The 25,767-nt window shown below is 38.2% G+C and overlaps 1 protein-coding gene and 1 long non-coding RNA gene across 2 annotated transcripts in view; one reads left to right on the top strand and one right to left on the bottom strand.

The window, feature by feature from the left end:
• Positions 1-19,043, bottom strand: part of LOC138895368 (uncharacterized) — a 30,229-nt gene extending 11,186 nt beyond the window's left edge. The window contains exon 1 of the long non-coding RNA XR_011409417.1: positions 18,925-19,043. This is a non-coding gene — a long non-coding RNA (uncharacterized lncRNA). The remainder of the gene's footprint in view (positions 1-18,924) is intronic.
• Positions 19,044-21,670: 2,627 nt separating this feature from the next.
• Positions 21,671-25,015, top strand: LOC104089889 (pre-mRNA-splicing factor 38). Its single transcript, XM_009594898.4, has 5 exons — positions 21,671-22,237; positions 22,330-22,420; positions 23,191-23,317; positions 23,406-23,476; positions 24,361-25,015. The coding sequence occupies exons 1-5, from the start codon at positions 21,826-21,828 to the stop codon at positions 24,800-24,802; spliced, it is 1,143 nt and encodes a 380-aa protein (XP_009593193.1). The 5' UTR covers positions 21,671-21,825; the 3' UTR covers positions 24,803-25,015.
• Positions 25,016-25,767: the final 752 nt, after the last annotated feature.

The raw sequence follows: 25,767 nt of genomic DNA, 5'->3' as shown, positions 1-25,767 counted from the left end.
CAACGACAACAGATAACAACTAAGTGCACTAATAAATAAAAGCAAGTATAGCCTCTCAAGGCAGCAGTCACTCAACCCATCTCAACAGCTCACACTCTAGGCTCTCAGCCCTCAATACACACTCTCAATAGGTACATGCGCTCACTGGAGGTGTTCAGACTCATGAGGGGGCTCCTATAGTCCAAGCGTTAATCCGCACGGACAACTCACGTATTGCACGAACAACTCACGCGCTATAATATCATAACTGGATCTGCACGGACAACTCACGTGCCATAGTATAAATATAAGAATCTGCACGGATAACTCACGTGCCATATAACAATACCTCACAGCCAGGCCTCGGTTTACTCAATCATGAACCTCTCTAGTCTCACAGCTCTCAATAAAGAAAGGGAAAACAACCCAAATCAAAGTGTTATAGTATATCTTCAGGAAAAACAAATAACAGAGATTGAGGTAAATATGTACAGGAATTACTATGACTGAGTATAACTACCATGAGCAGGAATATAGCCTAAGTATGATTTCTAACATGAAAACAGTCAAGTTCTAGTAGAGAAGAATGCATATAAACACAATTAAAGGCTATTAGACTTCATGGTCTCCCGGGACGGACCAAGTCTCAATCCTTCACGAGCTACATCTACACGCCTGTCACCTAGCATGGGTGCCACCTCCAAACAGTTACATTATACCAAACCCCGGGTTGCATACCCTCAAGACCAGATTTAAAACGGTTACTTACCTCAACAGCGTAGAACTCCTACTCTGGAATGCTCTTGCCCCTCGATTCGGTCTCCAAATGCTCCGAATCTATTCACAATCAGTATAATACCATCAATTTATGCTAAAGGAATGAATTCCACAAGAAAAATACCAAATTAAACCCAAAACCTGAAATTGGCTCAAACCCGACCCCCGGACCCACATCTCGAAATCTGACCAAAGTCACAAAACCCGAAAGCTCATTCTCTCACGAGTCTAACCATACCAAATTTACCAAAATCTGACATCAAATGACCACTCAATTCCCCAAAATTAATTCTCCAAATCTCTAACCTCAAACCCCCAAATTTCACCTCAAAAACTCATCAACAAGGTGTAAAATCAGTGGAGAAACATAGTCATTGAAGAAAAATAGACACAAGGATCTTACCTCAAGAATTCCCCTTGAAAAACCCTCTCAAAATCTCTAAAATCCGAGCTCAAAATGTTAGAAATGATGAAAAATCTAGAAACCTCGTATTTATGTGTTCTGCCCAGGTCTTCCGCACATGCGGCCCAAATCCCGCTTTTGCGGTTGAAAGTCTGCTTCTACGGAAATCACTAACTTCTCCAGCTACCGCACCTGCACACTCATTTCCGCTTCTGCGCAATAGGTCCGCATCTGCGGCCTCACAGGTGCGGAAAGAACCTCGCACTTGCGGCCACTACCAAGCCTCCTCCTTTTCGCTTCTGCGGGCTACTTCCTGCTTCTACGGGCTCGCACCTGCGGTTCCCACTCCGCAGGTGCGATTACTACAGCAACAACAAAACTTCAGCTGCTTCCTCAACTTACTTCCAAGTCCGTTAACCATCCGAATTCAACCTGAGCCCCTCGGGACCTCAACCAACCATACCAACAAGTCATACATCAACATACAAACTTAGACAAATCATCAAATCACTCAAAACAATATCAAAACATCAAATTATCCTCGGATTCAAGCCTAAGAACTTCTAACCTTCCAAATTCGACAACCGATGCCGAAACCAAACAAACCAGACCGAATGACCTCAAATTTTACACACACGTCAAAAATGACACCATGAACCTACTCCAACTTCCGAAAATCCATTCTGACCCCAATATCAAATTTTTCCACTGCCGACCGAAATCGCCAAATTTATAACTTTCGTCAATTCAAACCTAATTCCACTACGGACCTCCAAATCACATCCCGGACGCGCTCCTAAGTCCAAAATCACCTAACGAAGCTAATGGAACTATCAGAATTCAATTCCGGGATCGTTTACACATAAGTCAACATCCGGTTGACTTTTTCCAACTTAATCTTCTACTTTAGAGACTAAGTGTCTCAATCCACTCCGAAATCACTCCGGACCTGAACCAACTAACCTGGTATAACATAATATAGCTGAAAAGTAAAAAAGGAAGCAAAAATGAGGAAAACAGAACTATAACTTTCGAAATGACCGACCGGGTCGTTACACCAACAAAAGCAAGCAGAGCATAGGCAAGAAGTGGAACGAAGGTTTCCGTGTAGTTCTGAATCGAAAGTCAAAGTTATTGTTAATGTTAATTCATGAAAATACACTATAAAGATCAATAAAGAACAAAAAACTGTATGGTAAAATAAAACAATAAAAGAGATCACAAATAAGAGTGGTAGAGAAAAGATTGGAAACTTTGACTGCGCATCCAAAGAAACACAACAATGAAGTTAAAAGCACAAACCGTTCATAAAAACACAAAAATCTGTTATGATCATGCGCAAACAAAATCAGATCCTAAGCACCTAAATATACATAAGCCTAAGGGAATTTATAAATAAATTTATACTTTTTGCAGAATACTAATGAAATCAGATTCTAAGCACCAAACTATACATAAACCGATAGAACTTGGAGATACCCTAATTAACTTGGAGATTCCTTATATACGAAGGACTTCTTCAAGTCTCCAAATTTGGAATGAAATCTTTAACAAACTCGTGTAGAATTAACATATTTTGCTAAAAAGCTAGTATAATTTATAATTACAATTTTGGCCAACACGGGACACATTTACGAAGGGTAAAAATGGCGAACGACATTTCACTAAAGGCTTTCGTGTTTTTAATATAGTACTAGTCTTAGTGTACGTGCGTTACACTTGTTTTTGTACATATATCAATAAAAAATATATTGAATAAGAATAAATTATATGTAATAAAAAATTAATATCGAGATAAATACAATGTTTATTTAAATAAGATAATAAGTATTATTACATTGACGTATGCAACAACTTGGATTAGAAAATATAACTACTAATTATGGGATTAAAAAATATAAATCCTACGTAATGACTTGGTATCGTCCACCATCACTAAATCATGTCAAAAAGAAAATTACGAAAGAAAGAAAGAAACAAATAAAAGGAGTATACTGAGTTGGGGGAGAGAGCAAAAAAATTGAACGGAATACAAAATGAAGTATTTATAACTTCAACCATAGCTTTAAAGAGTAAAAAGGATAAATATTGGCTTTAAAAAATAGTTCAGTGAAGAAAGTAAAAAATTTAACGCACTAAACAAAAGAACATAAGAATCCACACTAAACCACAAATATTCACCCGAATTTCAGACAAAAAGATATACCCTAATATCATTCTCATAACTATCTTCAGAATTTAGGTGCAAAAAAGGACCGTTTACTTGAATATAGATAAATCATCTGTGAAATGGATCAGAAACACTGAAATTATAACATAGATTCATAAAAAGAAAAATAATATTAAATTACAAAGATCTTTTATTGATAAATATCAGATCAGATGTCTAACCAATTTCTACTATGGATTGCAATGGTCCAATCAACCTGTAAAAATATTGTAAATTAAGTGAGATATAAAAGCCTAAAAGGTCCAAAACATTAAAACAAATAAACGCACCACTCAAATATAAACACCGAAATCAAGTAAGAGGAAGATATCATAAAATATATAAATAGAGAAATTGTACAATGTAAAAATAAAAGCAAGGATTAATCACCTGATTCTCCATTAAATATAATGGTTATTATTTTTCAATTTAATTTGCTTGCGCTTTACGATAAGAATTACTATTTACTGATTTTAGTAAAAAAGGAATTAAAAAGCAATGTAAACTATTAGAAGGCATTATATTATGAATTAATAAATTAGTAGTGAAATCTCTTGCGCGTTCTACATCATATCTAAACTATTCAGAAGGCCTTATTATCATAGCTTTCATATCTGCTCTTCTTCCCTATTTCCTTTATTCCCTCGTTTCCTCTATCTCAAAATAAAAAACACAACCAAAAGAAAAGGACAAAAAAGCCAAAAGCTATGCCAAACGATACAGAGTTGCATAGAAATTACAGTTTGCATAGCTGACTTCAGGACCAAGAATTTAGTTTAATCAATTACATGTAATAAGCTAAGTTTTTAGTCAAAATTGTCCCTTATGTTTGGGGTTAAGTCTAACTTTGTCCTTTATCTATTACCCTAAGCACTACAAAAGACCCAAATTGGTGGGTAAAAAAACTTTCAGTACTCAAATTTTGCAGAACCGATATAGTGAACCTAAACCTGTTTAACGGGTCGGGTTGACCCGGTTCCGGACCGGCCCGGTGGAAGGGGGCTGGGTTTGGGGGGTTAGGGGTTGGTCCGTATATTTTTTTTACCGGTTAACCGAATCGGTCAAACCCGGTCAATGAAAGTTACTTTGGAACCGGTTAACCGGACCGGCCCGACCCGGTTCAACGACTATTTTTTTAATTTTTTTTTAAAATTATCACACTTGTTTCTACAATCTTAAAGGTGACAAAAGGGTAGGTCGGGCCGGGCCCTTAGGCCCGGAACCGTTTCGGTTCAATTTTTCATCGGATGGGTCCGGACTAGTTAAGCTCGATTTTAAAAACTTGGCAACCAGCCAGGATTGGTGACCGACCAGTCACTATTTTTCTCAACCGGACCGGTCCGGTTAACCGGTTCAACAGTAATTTTTATTGACCGGGGTTGACCGGTCCGGTTAACCGGTAAAAAAAATATACGGACTAACCCCCAAATCCAGCCCTACCCGGCCCCCTTCCACCAGTTCGGGCCGGTCAGATTTACTACTGATCTAGGCCGGTCCAGAACCGGGTCAACCCGGCCCGTTAAACAGGTTTAGGTTCACTACATCGGTTCTGCAAAATTTGAGTACTGAAAGTTTTTTTACCCACAAGTTTGGGTCTTTTGTTAAGTGGACTAAACCTGCTCAAGTTTAGCAAACTTAAAGGACAATAAGTGCTTAGGTGTTACAACCCAAATTCGCATACCATAGATCACGCCGTAAGTTAGTCGACGTAAATCCAAGAAGAGATTATCTTTGAGATGATAAGAAGTTAATCCTATTGGTCTTAAACGATACAAGGGTGTATAAGAGTGGTTAACAAGTATTTGAAGTTAAACAAATCAAGGATGTTGTAACCCGTATTTTCGGGTAACACTAGAGGTGATTAATTGTCCCAAGAGGTCTTGTTTTAATGTATTTGAATCATATAATATCCGCATCATAAGTCTTGAAGTCAAGCGAGTTATGAAACAAAAGTCGATAAAAGTTGTCGCAACTTAGGTTTATAATTTTACTTAAACTTTAGGTCAAATGTTACTGCATTTTTCTCCCAATGCGCTTGGAATTATAGTGTGATCTACTTATCAAATTGAAGATCTATGAGTATAGTTTTCAACGCATTAAACCGTTCGTCGATACGATCTCGGAATAGAGAGATATTCGCGTTTTTGCGAGAGCGCGCCAAGCTGCTCTCTATGGGGCCCACAAAGGCGGTTTAAGACATATGGACATATATAAGATACCTCAACCCCGTTTTAAGTCATTATTTTTCAGTATATTCAGACCTTATAACCCTAAAAACAGTCTCTCAAGGTTCTCTCATGATCCAAGACCCAAACAAAGGGCAAACAACACAAATCAAATGTCGGGAATCCCGTGGCGCTAGTAAGTTTCTTGTTCTTCTTGTTGTTGCTGATTTTTGTGTTGTTCCAGCTCGTGTGGGAGGTTGTTTTAAGTGTTTTATGTCCTGTAAATACACCTTCAAGTTTTTAATATCAACCCTAGGTGATTTCAAGTCTTCTAAAGTAATTCTAGTGCCGAAAAACCCGAATTAATTGCTAGTTTCGCTTCCTTGTTCTTGTGGCAGAATTAAAGGGATATTTCGTGGAAAATTAAGGTCAAATTGGAGTTGTTCTTTCTGTTTAAAGGTAAGGAACCTCTTACTCTATATATATTTAAGATTATCCAAGTTGCAGCTAAGTCGTTGAAGCTAGAACTTGTGAAATATATATCGAAAGGCTTGGTAGTAATGTTGTTGGTTGGTGGACTGTTTTGGAGGCTCAATATGATTATTAATGATGTTGTTTGGGCTGTTTGGTGATTGTATTGACTTGTGGGAAGTCATATAAATAGGGGAGGTGCTGTCCGTTTCATCGTAAAATAGGTTGTGGTCGATACATAATAGTTACGACGCTTAAACGATAATGATAGTGTCATTTATCTTATTGTAGACTAAGGAGTCGTGACATTTGCATAGCTTGAGGTTGGGCAGTATATACAAGGTATGTGAGGCTATCCCCTTCATTCTTTTGCACGACTCCGATTGTACATAATGTAATGAACGAGCTCCCAAAGATACTCTACTCTTAGAAGCTAGCAGTACTTACATTGCTGCCCTTCTTATGAAACGATTGATATTGATGTTACTTCTCTTATTCTTATATTATCAATGTTGTTGGTAGTTCCTGATTCTTATAAGATTCTTGATGAAGAGTTAATCCTAATAACATGTACGAAGGATACCAACCTTATGTCACTCTGAAAGGTTCAAAATGTGATTCCAATGAGTCCAGCATGCATCATATATATGTATCTATTTTACTCTACCGAGCCGCGCTATAGTCGGTCGGGTACGGCACCTATTGTGCAACCACTGATCAGTTGGGTTTTACCGAGCTCCACGTGACCGGGTACGATTCTACCGAGCCCTATGATGGCCGGGTACGTTTTATCGAGCCTATTATGGCCGGGTACGATATGATGATGGTGATGCCCACAAAGGCGTATGTTTTAAAAGTTTATATATATATATATGTATGTATCATGTATTTCATGTCAGTAGCCCTCAGAGGTACCCAGATATCACAGGTTGTATATTCTCTATCCCTGTTTACATTACTGTTCTTACTTATGCTTTCTTGCCTCACATACTCAGTACTTTATTCGTACTGACGTCCTTTTTATTTGTGGACGCTGCATGTCGTACTGCAGGTCCTGATAGACAGGTAGACGTAGCTCCCCCACCACAGTAGGCTGTCCAGTTCAGCGGTTATTGGCGAGATCCCTTCTCCGGACTTGCCGTGGTCTTGGTATGCATTTTTGTTATAGACATTATGGGTATGTCGGGGCCCTGTTCCGGCAATGTTGTAGCACTTATGTTCCTTTAGAGGCTCATAGACAGGTGTCGACTTATGTATGGTTTAGAATGCCTTTTCGGCTGATTTTTGTTGTATAGTCTTTCATGGCATCATGATAGCTCGTACCTTATATATAGTTTCTTGACAGTCTTGTCGTCCCATGTTATGTATGTTCATGACATTATCTTTCATTGTTGGATGTTCATGATCCATGTCTACTATTTATATTGATCTTGTCGGCCCTTAAAGATAATAAGGAAGGTTAGATAAAATGTACGTTGGTGCTCGGCAAGTATGGCCCGGGTGCTAGTCATGACCCTCCAGTTGGGTCGTGACAAACTTGGTATCAGAGCAAGTCTGTCCTAGGGGATGTCTATGAGCCATGTCTAGTAGAGTTTTGATTATGGATGTGTAGCGCGCCACATTTATAATCAGGAGGCTACGTGACATCTAGGGTTGTTACCTTCTTCCTGAATCTAGATCGTGCGTAGAGTTGAGTAGTTAGTGTTCATATCTAATATTCACCTTGTTTTCTTTCAGTGATGCCTTCGACTAGGAAGCAAGCAATTAGTAAACGGCTTGATACAGCTGTGGGAGAGGGTAACATTCAGGTGCCTCCAGCCAGAGCAGGCCAAAGTGAGGCTCAGAGTGAGATGCCGTCTCATACCTCTCCGTCTCCTCCAGAGGATATTAGGAGGCACCCAGTACATCCAGTTCCTCCGTCTAGCACTACAGACCATGATATGTGCAGTGCGGTGCAATTGTTGACTAGCTTGGTAGCTGCTCAGGCTCAGAAGCAGAATACCGGTGCTGCTGATAAACCGGTTAGTGCGAGAGTTCGTGATTTTATTAATCTAGACCCTCCAGTGTTTACCGGATCAGACCCCAAGGAGGACCCACAAACATTTATTGATCAGATTCATCGTACATTGCGGGTTATGCATGCTAGTGATACGGAGGCAGTAGAGTTGGCTTCTTATCGGTTACGGGATTTAGCGGTTTTCTGGTATGATAGTTGGGAGAGATCTAGGGGTCCGAACGCTCCTCCAGCCGTGTGGAAGGAATTTTCTGAGGCCTTTCTTCGTCACTACTTGCCAGTTGAGATACGACGAGCTAGAGCTGATAAGTTCTTGAACCTTCGACAGGGTAATATGAGTGTACGAGAGTATAGTATACAGTTTGATTCTTTAGCAAGGTATGCTCCCCATATGGTGGCCGAGATGAGTGATAGGGTGCATCTGTTCGTGAACGGGTTGGGACCACATCTGATAAATGAGTGCACAACAGCCTCCTTGGTAGAGGGCATGGATATTTCCCGTATTCAGGCTTATGCCCAGACCCTAGAGGATCGTAAGCACCAGCAAAGGGCAAATAGGGAGCAGGATAGGGGCCAGCATAAGAGGGCGAGATTTGCAGGGTATTCTGATGAGTTCAGAGGCAGTATCAGGCCCCAATCTTCGAGGAGTTCGGCGCCACCTGTAGCTAGTGCTCCTCCAAAGTTTCAGAGGCCTCGGTATGATCGATTTACCTATTCTGGTTCAGGTCAGAGTTTGAGGGCATCAGGCTCACAATTTCATAGAGATACTAGTCAGACGAGACCCCCAACACCTCGTTGTGATCAGTGCGGCAAGGCCCACTTTGGATTGTGCCGTCGAGGTTCCGATGCATGCTATTCTTGCGGACAGCGTGGCCATATGATGCGGGATTGTCCTAACAGAGGAGGTGGTGGTATGGTTCAACCGACTGGATCTGTGTCTGGTTCTTCCTCATCAGTTCGACCTCCAGCACAAGGTTTTCAACAGTCGACAGGTCGTGGTAGAGGTAGAGGTTCAGTGCCGAGTTTGAGTGGTGCTCAAAATCGAACCTATGCTCTAATAGGTCGACAAGATCTCGAGTCATCTCCGGATGTTGTTACAGGTATATTGTCTGTGTTTTCTTATGATGTATATGCGCTAATTGATCCAGGATCTACCTTATCATATGTTACACCCTTTGTGGCTAATAAGTTTGGCATTGAACCTGAATTGATAAGTAAACCACTTGCGGTATCCACTCCGATAGGAGATTCTGTGATTGCTAGAAGGGTATATAAAGGTTGCACTGTGATGATTTGTAGTCGTCAAACCTCAGCAAATTTATTTGAGTTAGAAATGGTTGATTTCGATGTGATAATGGGAATGGACTGGTTGGCCTCATGCTATGCAAATGTTGACTGTCGTACGAAGATGGTTAGGTTTCAGTTTCCTTGTGAACCCGCCATTGAATGGAAGGGGAACATTGCTACGCCGAAAGGTAGGTTTATTTCCTATCTTAAGGCAAGGAAGATGATCTCAAAAGGTTACATTTATCATCTTGTTCGCGTTAGGGATGCGGAGGCGAAGCCGCCTACTCTACAATTAATCCCCGTGGTCAATGAATTTCCAGATGTTTTCCCAGATGAACTCCCAGGCCTTCCTCCTGAAAGGGAGATTGAGTTTAGCATTGATGCATTGCCTGACACTCAACCGATCTCTATCCCTCCATACAGGATGGCCCCGGCAGAGTTGCGAGAGTTGAAGGCACAGTTGAAGGACTTGCTGGATAAGGGTTTCATTAGGCCTAGCACTTCACCTTGGGGTGCGCCAGTCTTGTTCGTGCGGAAGAAAGATGGGTCGTTAAGGATGTGTATCGATTATCGACAGTTGAATAAGTTTACAATAAAGAACAAGTATCCACTTCCAAGAATTGATGACCTGTTTGACCAACTCCAGGGTGCCAAGTATTTCTCCAAGATTGACTTGTGTTCAGGGTATCATCAGGTGAGGGTTAAGGAGAAGGATATTCCAAAGACGGCCTTCCGGACAAGATATGGGCATTTTGAGTTCTTGGTGATGTCGTTCGGGCTAACAAATGCCCCAGCAGCTTTTATGGATCTCATGAATAGTCTATTCAGGCCCTATCTTGATGTGTTCGTGATCGTATTCATTGATGACATTCTGGTGTATTCTCATTCAGAGGCGGAACATGCGGGCCACTTGCGGATAGTATTACAGACCCTTCAGGATCATAAGTTATATGCTAAGCTCTCTAAATGTGAATTCTGGCTGAACTCAGTAGCATTCCTTGGCCATGTGATATCTGATGAGGGTATTAGTGTCGACACTCAGAAGATCGATGCAGTGAAGAATTGGCCGAGACCTACAACACCGTCAGAAGTCCGCAGCTTCCTGGGGCTAGCAGGATATTATAGGCGGTTTGTAGAAGGGTTTTCCTCTATATCAGCACCATTGACTAAGTTAACACAGAAAGCTACCAAGTTCCAGTGGTCTGATGCTTGTGAATATAGTTTTCAGGAGCTAAAGAATCGATTGACATCCGCGCCAGTGCTCACTCTCCCAGAAGGAACAGAAGGTTATGTGGTATATTGTGATGCCTCAGGTATAGGTTTGGGGTGCGTATTGATGCAACGTGGGAAGGTGATTGCTTATGCATCAAGACAATTGAAGAAGCATGAAAAGAATTACCCGACTCATGATTTGGAATTGGCTGCAGTAATATATGCTTTGAAGATATGGCGGCACTACTTATACGGCGTCCATGTTGACATCTACACAGATCACAAGAGTTTACAATACATCTTCAAGCAGAAGGAGTTGAATTTGAGGCAGCGTAGGTGGCTTGAATTACTGAAAGACTACGATGTCGAGATATTGTACCATCCCGGTAAAGCTAATGTTGTGGCAGACGCTCTCAGCCGTAAGTCAATGGGAAGCTTAATACATATTGAGGCAGGTAGACAAGGGTTGACCAAAGAGCTTCACCAGCTGGCCAATATGAGAATCAGATTGTTGGACTCTGATGACGGAGGTGTTACTGTACAGAATACAGCAGAATCATCTTTGGTAGCCGAGGTAAAAGCACGGCAATATGAAGATCCTACCTTAGTAAGATTGAGAGAGGGAATTCAGCAGTGTAAGATTACAGCTTTCAAGATCGGAGGAGATGGGACACTGAGATACCAGGGCCGATTATGTGTACCTAGTGTGGCAGGGTTGCGAGAGAAGATTATGATTGAGATTCACCAGTCCCGATATTCTATCCATCCTGGCTCGACAAAGATGTATCATGACGTTAAGGAGCAGTATTGGTGGGATAACATGAAGAAGTCTATTGCAGAATTTGTAGCCCAGTGTCCTAATTGTCAACAAGTAAAGATCGAGCATCAGAAACCTAGTGGATTGATTCAGAATATAGAGATTCCGACCTGGAAATGGGAGGTGATTAATATGGACTTCATTATTGGATTACCTCGCTCTTATCATAAGTTTGACTCCATCTGGGTGATAGTTGATCGACTTACAAAATCTGCCCATTTTCTGCCAGTTAAGACAACTTACACGGCTGAAGATTATGCGAAGTTGTATATCAAGGAGATTGTTAGGCTTCATGGTGTGCCGGTATCTATTATATCAGACCGAGGAGCTCAATTTACGGCTAACTTTTGGAGGTCTTTTCAGAAGGGTTTAGGCACACAAGTAAATCTCAGCACTGCATTCCATCCGCAGACTGACGGACAGGCTGAACGTACCATCCAGACGCTTGAAGATATGCTACGAGCATGTGTTCTAGATTTCAAGGGGAATTGGGATGACCATCTGGCACTTATAGAATTTGCCTACAATAATAGCTACCATTCCAGTATTAAAATGGCCCCGTATGAGGCACTGTACGGGAGGAGATGTAGATCACCAGTTGGATGGTTCGAAGTCGGTGAGACAGAATTATATGGGCCAGATTTGATTCACCAAGCCATTGAGAAGGTGAAAGTGATACAAGAGCGACTGAGGACGGCACAAAGCAGGCAAAAGTCTTATTCCGACGTCCGACGTCGTGATCTGGAATTTGAGGTTGGTGATTGGGTTTTCCTGAAGATCTCGCCGATGAAGGGTGTTATGCGTTTTGGGAAGAAGGGTAAGTTGAGTCCGCGGTATATTGGGCCGTACAAAATTCTTCGACGAATTGGACAGGTTGCTTACGAGTTAGAATTGCCATCTGAATTGGAATTTGTCCACCCGGTATTCCATGTATCTATGTTGAGGAAATGTATTGGAGACCCTTCTCGGGTCGTCCCTATCAAAGATGTACAAGTTACAAAGGATCTATCATATGATGAAGTGCCAGTGGCTATATTAGATCGACAAGTCCGCAAGCTGAGAACAAAGGATGTAGCTTCCGTGAAAGTATTATGGAGGAACAAGAATATAGAAGAAATGACATGGGAAGCAGAAGAGGAGATGAAGTCTAAATACCCTTACCTATTCCAGAGTGAAGATAACGAGGATGCCGGGGGAAAGAAGGACGCATTATAAGGTGAAACGGCTCTATGAGGTAAGCAATAGCTTGTGAATACTCTTTTTTTTAATACAAAATGGTAATATGCAGATAATGTACATATCCATAATGCTTTGTATAGTCTTGTAAGGCCATAGGTTAGGTTTAACTGCTTGCAAGTTTGGCTAGTGTCCATTTTATAGGGGAAACTCAGCCGGAAATCTCCGTCGGAATCCACAATGAGTTAGACACCCCATAAACCCTTACATTCGAGGACGAATGTTCCTAAGGGGGAGAGGGTGTTACAACCCAAATTCGCATACCATAGATCACGCCGTAAGTTAGTCGACGTAAATCCAAGAAGAGATTATCTTTGAGATGATAAGAAGTTAATCCTATTGGTCTTAAACGATACAAGGGTGTATAAGAGTGGTTAACAAGTATTTGAAGTTAAACGAATCAAGGATGTTGTAACCCGTATTTTCGGGTAACACTAGAGGTGATTAATTGTCCCAAGAGGTCTTGTTTTAATGTATTTGAATCATATAATATCCGCATCATAAGTCTTGAAGTCAAGCGAGTTATGAAACAAAAGTCGATAAAAGTTGTCGCAACTTAGGTTTATAATTTTACTTAAACTTTAGGTCAAATGTTACTGCATTTTTCTCCCAATGTGCTTGGAATTATGGTGTGATCTACCTATCAAATTGAAGATCTATGAGTATAGTTTCCAACGCATTAAACCGTTCGTCGATACGATCTCGGAATAGAGAGATATTCGCATTTTTGGGAGAGTGCACCAAGCTACTCTCTATGGGGCCCACAAAGGCGGTTTAAGACATATGGACATATATAAGATACCTAAACCCCGTTTTAAGTCATTATTTTTCAGTATATTTAGACCTTATAACTCTAAAAATAGTCTCTCAAGGTTCTCTCATGATCCAAGACCCAAACAAAGGGCAAACAATACAAATCAAATGTCGGAAATCCCGTGGCGCTAGTAAGTTTCTTGTTCTTCTTGTTGTTGCTGATTTTTGTATTATTCCAGCTCGTGTGGGAGGTTGTTTTAAGTGTTTTATGTCCTGTAAATACACCTTCAAGTTTTTAATATCAACCCTAGGTGATTTTAAGTCTTCTAAAGTAATTCTAGTGCCGAAAAACCCGAATTAATTGCTAGTTTCGCTTCCTTGTTCTTGTGGCAGAATTGAAGGGATATTTCGTGGAAAATTAAGGTCAAATTGGAGTTGTTCTTTCTGTTTAAAGGTAAGGAACCTCTTACTCTATATATATTTAAGATTATCCAAGTTGCAGCTAAGTCGTTGAAGCTAGAACTTGTGAAATATATATCGAAAGGCTTGGTAGTAATGTTGTTGGTTGGTGGACTGTTTTGGAGGCTCAATATGATTATTAATGATGTTGTTTGGGCTGTTTGGTGATTGTATTGACTTGTGGGAAGTCATATAAATAGGGGAGGTGTTGTCCGTTTTATCGTAAAATAGGTTGTGGTCGATACATAATAGTTACGATGCTTAAACGATAATGATAGTGTCATTTGTCTTATTGTAGACTAAGGAGTCGTGACATTTGCATAGCTTGAGGTTGGGCAGTATATACAAGGTATGTGAGGCTATCCCCTTCATTCTTTTGCATGACTCCGATTGTACATAATGTAATGAACGAGCTCCCAAAGATACTCTACTCTTAGAAGCTAGCAGTACTTACATTGCTGCCCTTCTTATGAAACGATTGATATTGATGTTACTTCTCTTATTCTTATATTATCAATGTTGTTGGTAGTTCCTGATTCTTATAAGATTCTTGATGAAGAGTTAATCCTAATAACGTGTACGAAGGATACCAACCTTATGTCACTCCGAAAGGTTCAAAATGTGATTCCAATGAGTCCAGCATGCATCATATATATGTATCTATTTTACTCTACCGAGCCGCGCTATAGTCGGCCGGGTACGGCACCTATTGTGCAACCACTGATCAGTTGGGTTTTACCGAGCTCCACATGGCCGGGTACGATTCTACCGAGCCCTATGATGGCCGGGTACGTTTTACCGAGCCTATTATGGCCGGGTACGATATGATGATGGTGATGCCCACAAAGGCGTATGTTTTAAAAGTTTATGTATATATATGTATGTATCATGTATTTCATGTCAGTAGCCCTCAGAGGTACCCAGATGTCACAGGTTGTATATTCTCTATCCCTGTTTACATTACTATTCTTACTTATGCTTTCTTGCCTCACATACTCAGTACTTTATTCGTACTGACGTCCTTTTTATTTGTGGACGCTGCATGTCGTGCTGCAGGTCCTGATAGACAGGTAGACGTAGCTCCCCCACCACAGTAGGCTGTCCAGTTCAGCAGTTATTGGCGAGATCCCTTCTCCGGACTTGCCGTGGTCTTGGTATGCATTTTTGTTATAGACCTTATGGGTATGTCGGGGCCCTGTTCCGGCAATGTTGTAGCACTTATGTTCCTTTAGAGGCTCATAGACAGGTGTCGACTTATGTATGGTTTAGAATGCCTTTTCGGCTGATTTTTGTTGTATAGTCTTTCATGGCATCATGATAGCTCGTACCTTATATATAGTTTCTTGACAGTCTTGTCGTCCCATGTTATGTATGTTCATGACATTATCTTTCATTGTTGGATGTTCATGATCCATGTCTACTATTTATATTGATCTTGTCGGCCCTTAAAGATAATAAGGAAGGTTAGATAAAATGTACGTTGGTGCTCGGCAAGTATGGCCCGGGTGCTAGTCATGACCCTCCAGTTGGGTCGTGACAAACTTGGTATCAGAGCAAGTCTGTCCTAGGGGTTGTCTATGAGCCGTGTCTAGTAGAGTTTTGATTATGGATGTGTAGCGCGCCACATTTATAATCAGGAGGCTACGTGACATCTAGGGTTGTTACCTTCTTCCTGAATCTAGATCGTGCGTAGAGTTGAGTCGTAAGTGTTCATATCTAATATTCACCTTGTTTTCTTTTAGCGATGCCTTCGACTAGGAAGCAAGCGATTAGTAAACGGCTTGATACAGCTGTAGGAGAGGGTAACATTCAGGTGCCTCCAGCCATAGCAGGCCAAAGTGAGCCTCAGAGTGAGATGCCGTCTCATACCTCTCTGTCTCCTCCAGAGGATATTAGGAGGCACCCAGTACATATATAGAAGAAAGCAAACGGAAAAAAAGAAGTAGCTGCATGGTAGATTATAATTATGAGCAAGAGGACATATAGGTTCATACAAGATACAATTACTTATAAAAATAGGCATAAAATATCATAGATGAGAGTGATAGATAGGAGATGACAACTTGAAGTTTGTGATGAGTGAAAACTGAAGCAGCCTCCGAGTACTTGTTTTGGCACTAAATTGGCATTACAAAAGTGTATTGATTTAGAACTTTATTCTTGATTAAGGAATTATCATACTACTAAAATAAAAAAGATAAAATTTAGGGTTATAGAACATACCTTCAAACCAATTCTAATCAACCTAAAATTTGTGAATCTTTCTTTCCCTAATACACAAGGAGGGAACTATTTAATCATCCACGCTATATAGGATCATAAACTATAGATAGTTCAAATGAATCACAAATAAATATTTGCAACAAAAATTGGAAGAAATGCGACACAATATATATTTATTATAGGCAAAAAGATTCAGATTCACATTAAAATACAGAAGTAATCAATAAAAACGAAATAACATGCGCACGAAGAAGAAATTAACGTAAAAAAAGATAAAGAAAAAAAAGGAGATATAACGAAAAGCTTAAAACTCATCGTTAACTTTGCAAATACTCAACAATATGTGTCTGCTTTCCACAAGTTAGCCGCAGAGTTTCAAACAGACTCCTAAACCTAAAAACGTGACTTTCATGTGTTATGTATTATAACGTTTCCTTTACAAATATAGTATGTTACATGTTCGAATAAGGAAAAAATAAATACAAAAAATTTAATTAATTTTGAAGTCTTAAATATTAAAAAATAATTAAATGACCATTTTATCCGGTATGAACTCTATTTTTTAAGGGTATAAAGGACGAACAATATTTCGCTAAGGGCTTCGTGTTTTAAATATAACTAGTTACTATGTACGTGCGTTGCACATAAATCTTTAGTCAGAATTTTGATATGAAAGAACAACTAACTAAATTTAGTAACAAATTATTTACAAGATGAAATAATCATTGTTGCTTCACCTTATTCAAAGAAATAAAATATTAATTATACAAATGTTATGATAAATCAAGTCCCTGATTAAATTTTTTAGAGAAGTATATATTTGTAATCTCTTCTAAAAATAATAGCAGATAAATATTTTTTTGGTATGTATGTGAATTATATATATAGTATATATATTCTATATACTATTTGGCTAGTTAATATAATTATTTTTGACAAAGCAATTAATTTTGTATTTTTCTCTGGATTTAAGCATTGTATACTCCGTGATTATTTAATAAATTACAAGGGATTTCGATTTTTGTACATTTTTCACTCAAAATGATCACCTCACTCCTTAAAATATAATAAAAATAACAATCACAACTATGCAAGAAAAACAATTACATGTGATACCTATTAAGATGATTATTTTAAAATATATAATGTAACATTGTTGAGAAGTTTTTTCAATTTTTTGAACATATGTAAGAGTAATAAAATACATAATTAATCACTTGAATCACATAATTGCGTCGAGTTCGTACATTTTTACTTGAAAATAATATAAAAAATTGCGAAGAAGTATAGGATAATTTGAAACTCATTTCAATCGTTTGAGTTAAAATAATTTTAAAACTTTTGGATAAATCTCCACTATTTAAATATGTACTATCGAGAATAATCAAGAATTACGTGGACATGAAGAATATATACATTTAAAAGAATTATATTACTCTAAAATAACGTATGTATCCCTCAATAAATCAGTACCTTAAATAGTACAAACATTTATTTTGTAAAACAATAAATATTTATTATCTAGAATAAGGTAAATATGAAAAAGATAAATAATTTGAAAAATAAAACTTAAATTCATAAACTCAATATTCCCAGAACAATACACAAAGATAAAATCAATACCTTATATTATACATGCTTCCTAATTGTTTGAAAAGTTCCAGCTAATTTTCACATTCTATATGAACATCGTAATATATTTTTGCTTTTGTAACAGAGCGGATCCAATCATTTTGTTTCACTTACTTTAAACTGTTTTTAACCAATCATCACGCATAATACATTAATAATAATATTCTAAATATTTTGCTTTTTATTTTTATATAAATTGATGTAACATTGAATTGGAAACAATTTATGGCACTTGAGCATCTAATGAAAATAAATCAATCAAAGAAATTTTTTGTTAAACTTCGATATATAGAAGACTTGAACGAACCCGTTTTAGGAAACAATGTAACATATATACATCGATTTTCTTTGAAAAATTTGTAAAAGAATCAATTACTCATACTGAAGTAAAAATAAATAAATTAAAGAGAACAATCTCATTTGTATTATTAGAATCACTTTATTATCATGTAAAATAAAATATTCATATAAACTTGCCCCTATATTTTTTATCATTTAAAAGTAGATGTTATATTTTAAAAGATTATAATTTAATAATATTTTTATTGTTTAATATTTTAAAAATTAACTCAATTTACGTAATAACTCCTCATACTTGGGAACACATAATATATCATATAATTTAGTTTTAGCTTTATATGAACTAATAAGAATTAACTTTAAAGGATAGTAAGAATTTTTCAATTTGTTTAAAATGTTATAGATGTTTTAAAGCATAATACTAATTTTCTCTTAAAGTACGTGCCTTGTTTGTTATAGGGAATTGTAATTAGGAATAACTCTTTTTGATAGAAAATTATGGACAACAACAACAACCCAGTATAATTTCACTAGTGGGGTATGGGGAGGGTAGTGTGTACGCAGACCTTACCCCTACCCTGGGGTAGAGAGGCTGTTTCCAATAGACCCTCGGCATCCTTCCCCCACCTTGCTCTTGGGGTGACTCGAACTCACAACCTCTAAGTGGAGGGTGCTTACCATCAGAGCAACCCACCTGTTGACAAAATTATGGACGTGCTTCTTTTATTCAAATAGGATTGACATTGTAGGGTTGGCAATATGTGTAGTTTAAATCGAAAAAGAATTTCATTATTAGGTAATTTACTATTAGATCCTTAAATTATACAAATATTTAAGGGCATAAAAGTCGATCAATATTTCAGGGATATTTTAGTCGTTCAACATTTAGCATAAATTATTCGTACTTTTATTCAACATTTAGCATAAATTATTCGTGCTTTTATAATAATATAAATATAGATATAGATAAATTATTATTATTATTACTATATTATATTATATTATGATGTTGGTTATAATCCTTCTCCAATATATTGTAGATTTCGAGATTTATATTTATATTAGCATTTGTAAGAAGCTTACTTTTATTGGTCATCTGAATGGTATCTTTGAAAACTTAGTACTTTCTGCATCGGATCTCATCATTTTTATGCTAGATGTAGTGGTAATTTTACGGTAAAGATTTACCCACATCGGATGTTTAACATCAAATCATATTAATTTACTACGGTGAAGAATATCTATTAATTCACTATGATACAATGATTAGAGTGGTATGTGAAGACATAATTGATAGGGGTATCCAATTGAAAATATTGCTGCATCATATTTGTTGTGTTGGAGCAATATCTACCCGGATGTTTTTATAATTGTTGTGTTGCTTACTGCAATATTTTGTTGGTAAGTCTCGGTTGACAAGTTTAAGGTGAAGCTAAATAGAAGCTATTCCATATCTCGTCAAATTAAAAAATGAGGGAAGAGAAAGTGAAAACTTCATCTGTTTTCTTCTTCTTCTTCGTTTTATTTTTCTTCTTCTTCTTCTTTGCCCTTTGAAGATGAGCAAGCCAATTGATCAGCTCTTCGCAGCTGAGTCAAAGATGGGCCAAATAGGATCATAAGTCGGTCCACCCTAATCAAATAATGTTTAGATTCTTTGTTTATTTCTTATTATGAATTTTCAATTACGAAATAAAATTAATCATTTTTTTCCTTATTATGACTATATCTAACATATTTGACGAGCGCAAAACACAACACGAAATTAATGCTCGCTAGCCAAAGATAGTATAGTTTAATTATCGTCTCCACATGGATTGAATTTAAACAATGTTCAAGTAATTTCTAACTTAAATGCTATTCAAGATGATCAACACTTGATTTGAGGTAATTACAAACTACAATTAACTACTAAATTAAGAGTACGATTAATGGAAATTGATCACAGAGAGTGAGAGTTGAACTAAAACGGATTGTAAGCAATATGAGAAATAAAGGCCACGACAGGATAAGTGTAAGATAGCTATTCGGGATCTAACTCTGTTTAAATTCACTTCTAATGTTCTAATGATTCTCATGAATTCACTCGATGATTGGCTTAAACGTAAGGTTAAGATTCCTCTCTCGATTAAATCTGAACTCTACAAAATAAATCAATATAAAGCACTGTGAAGATATGCAAGAATACATTAATGGATGAGTCTTTAGGAAAACGTCTATCGAATATTCTTCTAACTTGGTTTAATCAATAATTAAAAAAGCTCTCTCAATTACTTAGAAGAATCACTAAATTAAACCAAACCAAATAATGCAAGGATAATCACCAAAATATTCCTCTTTCGATTAAACCTGCAGGTGAATAAAGTTGCAAACAATTCAAAGCTCCATAAACGTAATCACACAATTAAACTGGAGTTAAATCTATAAATATCAATCAAAATACCATATCCGTCAAAACCCTAGGGAAGAACTACTCCATAGATATGGAGAAAGTCATCACAAATAAGTTTAAGAACATAGAAAATATCAAAGACAACTTTACAATACAAACTCTCATTTTGCACCGATTATTGACAAGGTGGGTTGCTCTGATGGTAAGCACCCTCCACTTCCAATCAAAAAGTTGTGAGTTCGAGTCACCCCAAGAGCAAGGTGCGGAATTCTTGGAGAGAAGGATGCCGAGGGTCATTTGAAAATAGTCTCTCTACTCCAGGGTAGGGGTAAGGTATGCGTACACACTACCCTCCCCACACCCCACTAGTGAGATCTCTAAAACTCTCCTAGGTCGAATTCTCCTTCAAAAACGTGTTTCCAATGTATTTATATCAAGTAGGAACGAATCGGGATGAAACTACACTCGGTGAACCGAACTGGAATAACTGTACAAAAAAAACAACTGGCGCGGCTGGCGCCTCGCACCCCGCGCCGCCTCATGCGCCGCGTATGTGGGGAAGTTCAGAATCTTGGTTCAGTTGATTTCTACTGTTGTTTTCATTGCCGCGTCGCATTGTGAGGCGTTAGAATAATTGTAATTCTTCTTCTGCCTCTCTCCTTTGTCTCATGTGATAAAACCACTTCATTGGATAATTTGGTAGGCATAAACAAGGCATTTAATTGGATTTTTTTCCCAAAGGCATGATCTGTCGGCCATTGGCCTTTGAACATTTTGCTTCATTTTTCCCCGCACATAATTGATTTTCGATATTCGATTCCGGCTTAACTTCAAATCAGCTCAATATTTTGACTTGTGCTTACTTAAATTGATCTATCATATATTTTCATGAGTTAATTTTGCTATCCTAATATGCATTAGGTAAGCGTAAATTCATTTTTGTGTTAGGAGGCTCAAATATACTCCACTTTTACAAACTAAAGCAACTATCGGTGCACTTCTTATATATAAAGGGCCATATTAGGTCTACCTCCAAAGATTAAGAGATCATTTGAGAAAATTAATAATGAACGATTGTCAGTTAAGTATGAGGTTTTGCGTGGAAGAATTATTTGTGAAAATTAAGGATTCACAAAACCTCATTTGAGATACATAATCATACCACTATCTCAATATTCCACAATTATTTCACTTGAAACTCAAAACTTCACGACCAAATACTATACAAATAATGACTTAAATTTTAAAAATATTGAAATAGTAACGAGTATTTTATTTTATAAATTTGAAGGACTACTTACTATGTATACCCGAAATATAGAGGACTACTTTGTTTTCTGTATGTAGCCGAGTAGCCGACCGCCTCAAAGGCCCAAGAAGCCACATTATTATATTATATATTATATATATACTCCGCTCCCTTTCGATTTTCTTCTCTCCCATATTTGGGGCTTTCTCCCAAAACCTCTCCACTCTCATCCGATTAGGGTTTGACAGTCATGGCGAATCGCACCGATCCACTGGCAAAGAGCATTAGGGGAACGAACCCACAGAATCTGGTGGAGAAAATTCTCAGGTCCAAAATATACCAAAACACCTACTGGAAAGAACAATGTTTCGGGTTGACAGCAGAAACCCTAGTCGACAAAGCCATGGAACTCGATCACCTCGGTGGTACATTCGGCGGCAATCGAAAACCCACACCCTTTATATGCCTTGTGATGAAGATGCTCCAAATCCAGCCTGAAAAAGACATAGTTGTGGAGTTCATAAAAAACGAAGATTACAAGTATGTTCGTGCTCTTGGGGCTTTTTATTTGCGGATTACGGGTACAGATATCGATATTTATCGATACCTTGAGCCTCTCTACAATGATTATCGGAAGCTCAGACGTAAATTAGCTGATGGGCGTAAGTTTTTCTTGCCCTTTTTGGTTTTGTTGGGTGATTTAAATAAAACTATGATTATTTGAGTCCTAATTTTTTTTTCCTGGTTGTGGCAGAGTATGCACTGACACACGTGGATGAGTATATTGACGAGCTTCTGACGACAGATTACTCTTGTGATATTGCTTTGCCTCGCATCAAGAAAAGGTTTGTAAAAAAAGTGGACTAATTTACCTAACTCTTTGTTCACCTAAATGGACGACCATAAAATTATGCACAACATGATTAATTTTTTGAATATCCAATTAGCTTAGGTTGATTAGAAAAAAATAAAGACTCTACTTTGTAAATAAGTATGTAATTTTTTCTGGTTTAATTAGCCCCTACTTAAGCTTGCGTAGTGATGGATTATGTTGCTCCAAACAAGACTTGTGCTTCTAGGAGGGAGGCTGGTTGTTATGTTTTTGTTTGTTTATATTTAGTAATGGATGTTGTGCTGTCCTTTTCGCCATTTTCTGCTTCCTGATGACATTAGCAGTGATGGGGAGAAAGACTTGAGCCATTGAGGCCTATACATTGCAAGAATTTTGCTCAGTTCATTGAACACAATTACTAGGAGATCTAAGACAGCTTGTATCAGTTAAGTTGAAAGTTCAATTTGCTTAAGATGATAACACAGAGGAAAATTATAATGAGCCCAAAACACATTGTCCAGATCACAAAAATATCAATTGGAAAGAGAAAACTTCCTTGATCATCCAATATTAAAAAACTCTGTAATTGTCTATGTTGTCAGGTGTTTCTCCTTTTTTAAAATTTTTTCTTTTTTGCAGTGTTCGTGATGTTAGATCTCTCTCTTTGCTGTTAATGCCTCCAAATTATTTTACAGTGCATGCACCTCTAATTCTCTATTTTTTTCTCTACTCTTTATGTGTGTGTGTTCTTTTAGTTTCTCATGTATCATGTGTTGACACTAGATCGCAATTGGAACATAATGGACAGCTGGAACCTCGGAGAAGTGCGTTGGAAGATGACTTTGAAGAGGAAGAGGAAAAGGATGAGGATGAACCACTTGCCACTGGATTAGATGATGAGCATGAAAAGGTTAATTATTTACGTGCTTAGTTTTACATGGACATCTTTGTTTTAAGGCTTGATCCAGTATTCTGAGTCTTGATCTGTAATAATGCAGGATTACTATCGTGGGGGAAGTCCAACTAGGGAAAGAGATCGGGATAGAAGACGAGATAGTCACAGATACAGGTAGAGCTCAATCATCTGTTGATCTTTTTTCGTTACTGTTATTGGTTTTTTGGGTATGGTCATCTACTTCGTTAATTTGTGCATTGAGGCTTGGACTCTTCATTTGCCTCGACTGACTTGTGTGAAGTGGAGCACATGGATATGGGGTCCAACAACTGCAAATAACTCCTATTAGATGTGGAGTGTGACTGCTTCGAGTTGATACCATTACCCAGTGTTCATTTCAGAGCGCGTGCATCGTTATATATGATTTTAATGGTTTTGAAATGATTCAGAAAAACTGCAGCTTCTCAAGCTCCTGTTTTTGTGGGAGTCGTGTTGGGGGCTATCTGTCAGGGTTGAAGGTGGTGACCCTGACATAAACCTGGTTAAGTGAAATTTTGTTCACTATTTCATAGTATGTTGATTGCTGTTTGATTGGAAGCTGATTGTTGAAGTACCCAGAGATATTCTGGAACTATTACTCAAAGCACACACTTCGCAGGTTACAACCAATATGGCATTTTAGGCCTTTTGGTGATCAGCACAGCTTCCTATATAAAAAATATTGTGATCTTGCCAGGTTTCTCTGCACTGACAGTGTGCAGTTGAGAAGTATGATAGATCATACATTTCCACTGTCCAATTGTTTCAATTGGTAGTAGTGTAATTAGTTTGGCTATTTACTTTGTTAATTAATTAATCGAGTAGGAGGCTCTTGTTCCGAATTACACTGTGATTTTAGATTTCTGCAGTGGTAGTGTTATCGTATTACTTCTCAGTGGCCAAGCCATGAATAGAACATTACCTTTAACTTTACGATACAAGCCGCTATGCCTTTTCCTTTGTTGGGCTTGGTCTCCTTTTGTTTTCTGATTTGAACTTCTATGCCTTTTTTTTTCCAGGGATCGTGACTATGATAGAGATCGAGATTATGATAGAGACTATGACAGAGATCGTGATTATGACAGGGAACGTGGCAGACGTGACAGGGATAGAGACAGGGACCGTCATCGCCTCAGAGACGATAAGGACTATGGTCGAGAGAGGGATCGAGAAAGGGACAGGGAGGCCAGAGAACGTGATAGACGTGACCGTGAGCGTGGTCGACACAGGAGTTATTCTAGGAGCAGAAGTAGAAGCAGAGACCGTAAAGACCGTGATGATGATCGTCGTAAAAGGCATGCTCGCGGCAGTGCTAGTCCTGCTCGGGATGAACCCAAGAAGAAGAAGGAGAAGAAGGAGAAGAAAGAAAAGAAAGATGATGGAACAGATCATCCAGATCCAGAGATAGCAGAAGCCAACAGGCTTAGGGCGTCGCTTGGGTTAAAGCCTTTGAAGCTATGACCATGTACATCTGCGATTGTAGTTCTCAATATGTTTTGCTGATGTGTGGTCTTTAGGCCTTGTAGCACCTTTACTTTATTTCTTTTGCTCCTTTTTGGTGTGTACTAATCTACTATTGGAAGCTGCAGCTGCAGTTTTGTCTCGTAGTTCCTCTAGTATCATTAGCTGATGCTACAAAGTCCCAACAAAATAATATCATTTGAGTTCTGTTGATGATCTGAGAACTGCATATTTACGGTTAACTCCTACAGTCATGAAAACTTGAGGAAGAAGATTTGAATTGTCGTGCTTGCCCAGGTCCAAGGATGCTGATTTATGGTTTAACTCCTACAGTCTCAAAAAGCATGCACGGGGATATGAAAGAAGCAGGTAGACAATTACAACAAGGTCTTAACTTCACAAATGTACAGTGCACAAAGTTGCTGTTCAGCTGAAATTCTTACTTATAGATGAAAGAGTTTACCCTACCTAAAAATCTAAAATGTGCAGAAATGAGCCACACAATCTACTTTAGCATGCTTATAGCTCTTGATATGGAAGAACTTCTGGTAACAGAATGCCATTCTGATCGTAATGAAGGCTGCCGGATGCACTGAGCGGTCGACATTTCTCTCCCATAAGTATCCTTTTCTTGCATAATTCCAGTTCAACTTTCTCTTGTTCTTCATGTTTGCATTCTCTCCCCTGTTTCACCATTCTTTTGTGTATGGATTTCATGCTTCTAATGATGCAGTAACCAGTAGGCCTCTTGATTGATGCCCAGCTAATGGTTTTCGACATTTTCCCTGTCTCGGCATTATTAACAGCCCCATAGTCTGCACCTTCAAAGTCTGTTCCAGTATCTGCTTTGTTGGTCTTCCAATTGTTGAAGCGAAATCTAACCCTCGTGCTGATCCTGAACTTGAGCCCTGAAAGATTTCGGAACAAAATCCGTGGTTGCTTTCTTGTGCCAGTTGACGTTTCTG

The sequence above is a fragment of the Nicotiana tomentosiformis genome, chromosome 1, assembly GCF_000390325.3.
Source record: "Nicotiana tomentosiformis chromosome 1, ASM39032v3, whole genome shotgun sequence".
NCBI lineage: Eukaryota > Viridiplantae > Streptophyta > Magnoliopsida > Solanales > Solanaceae > Nicotiana > Nicotiana tomentosiformis.
The sequence above is the reverse complement of the archived record's forward strand: the minus strand, read 5'-3'. Positions and strand labels throughout refer to the sequence as shown.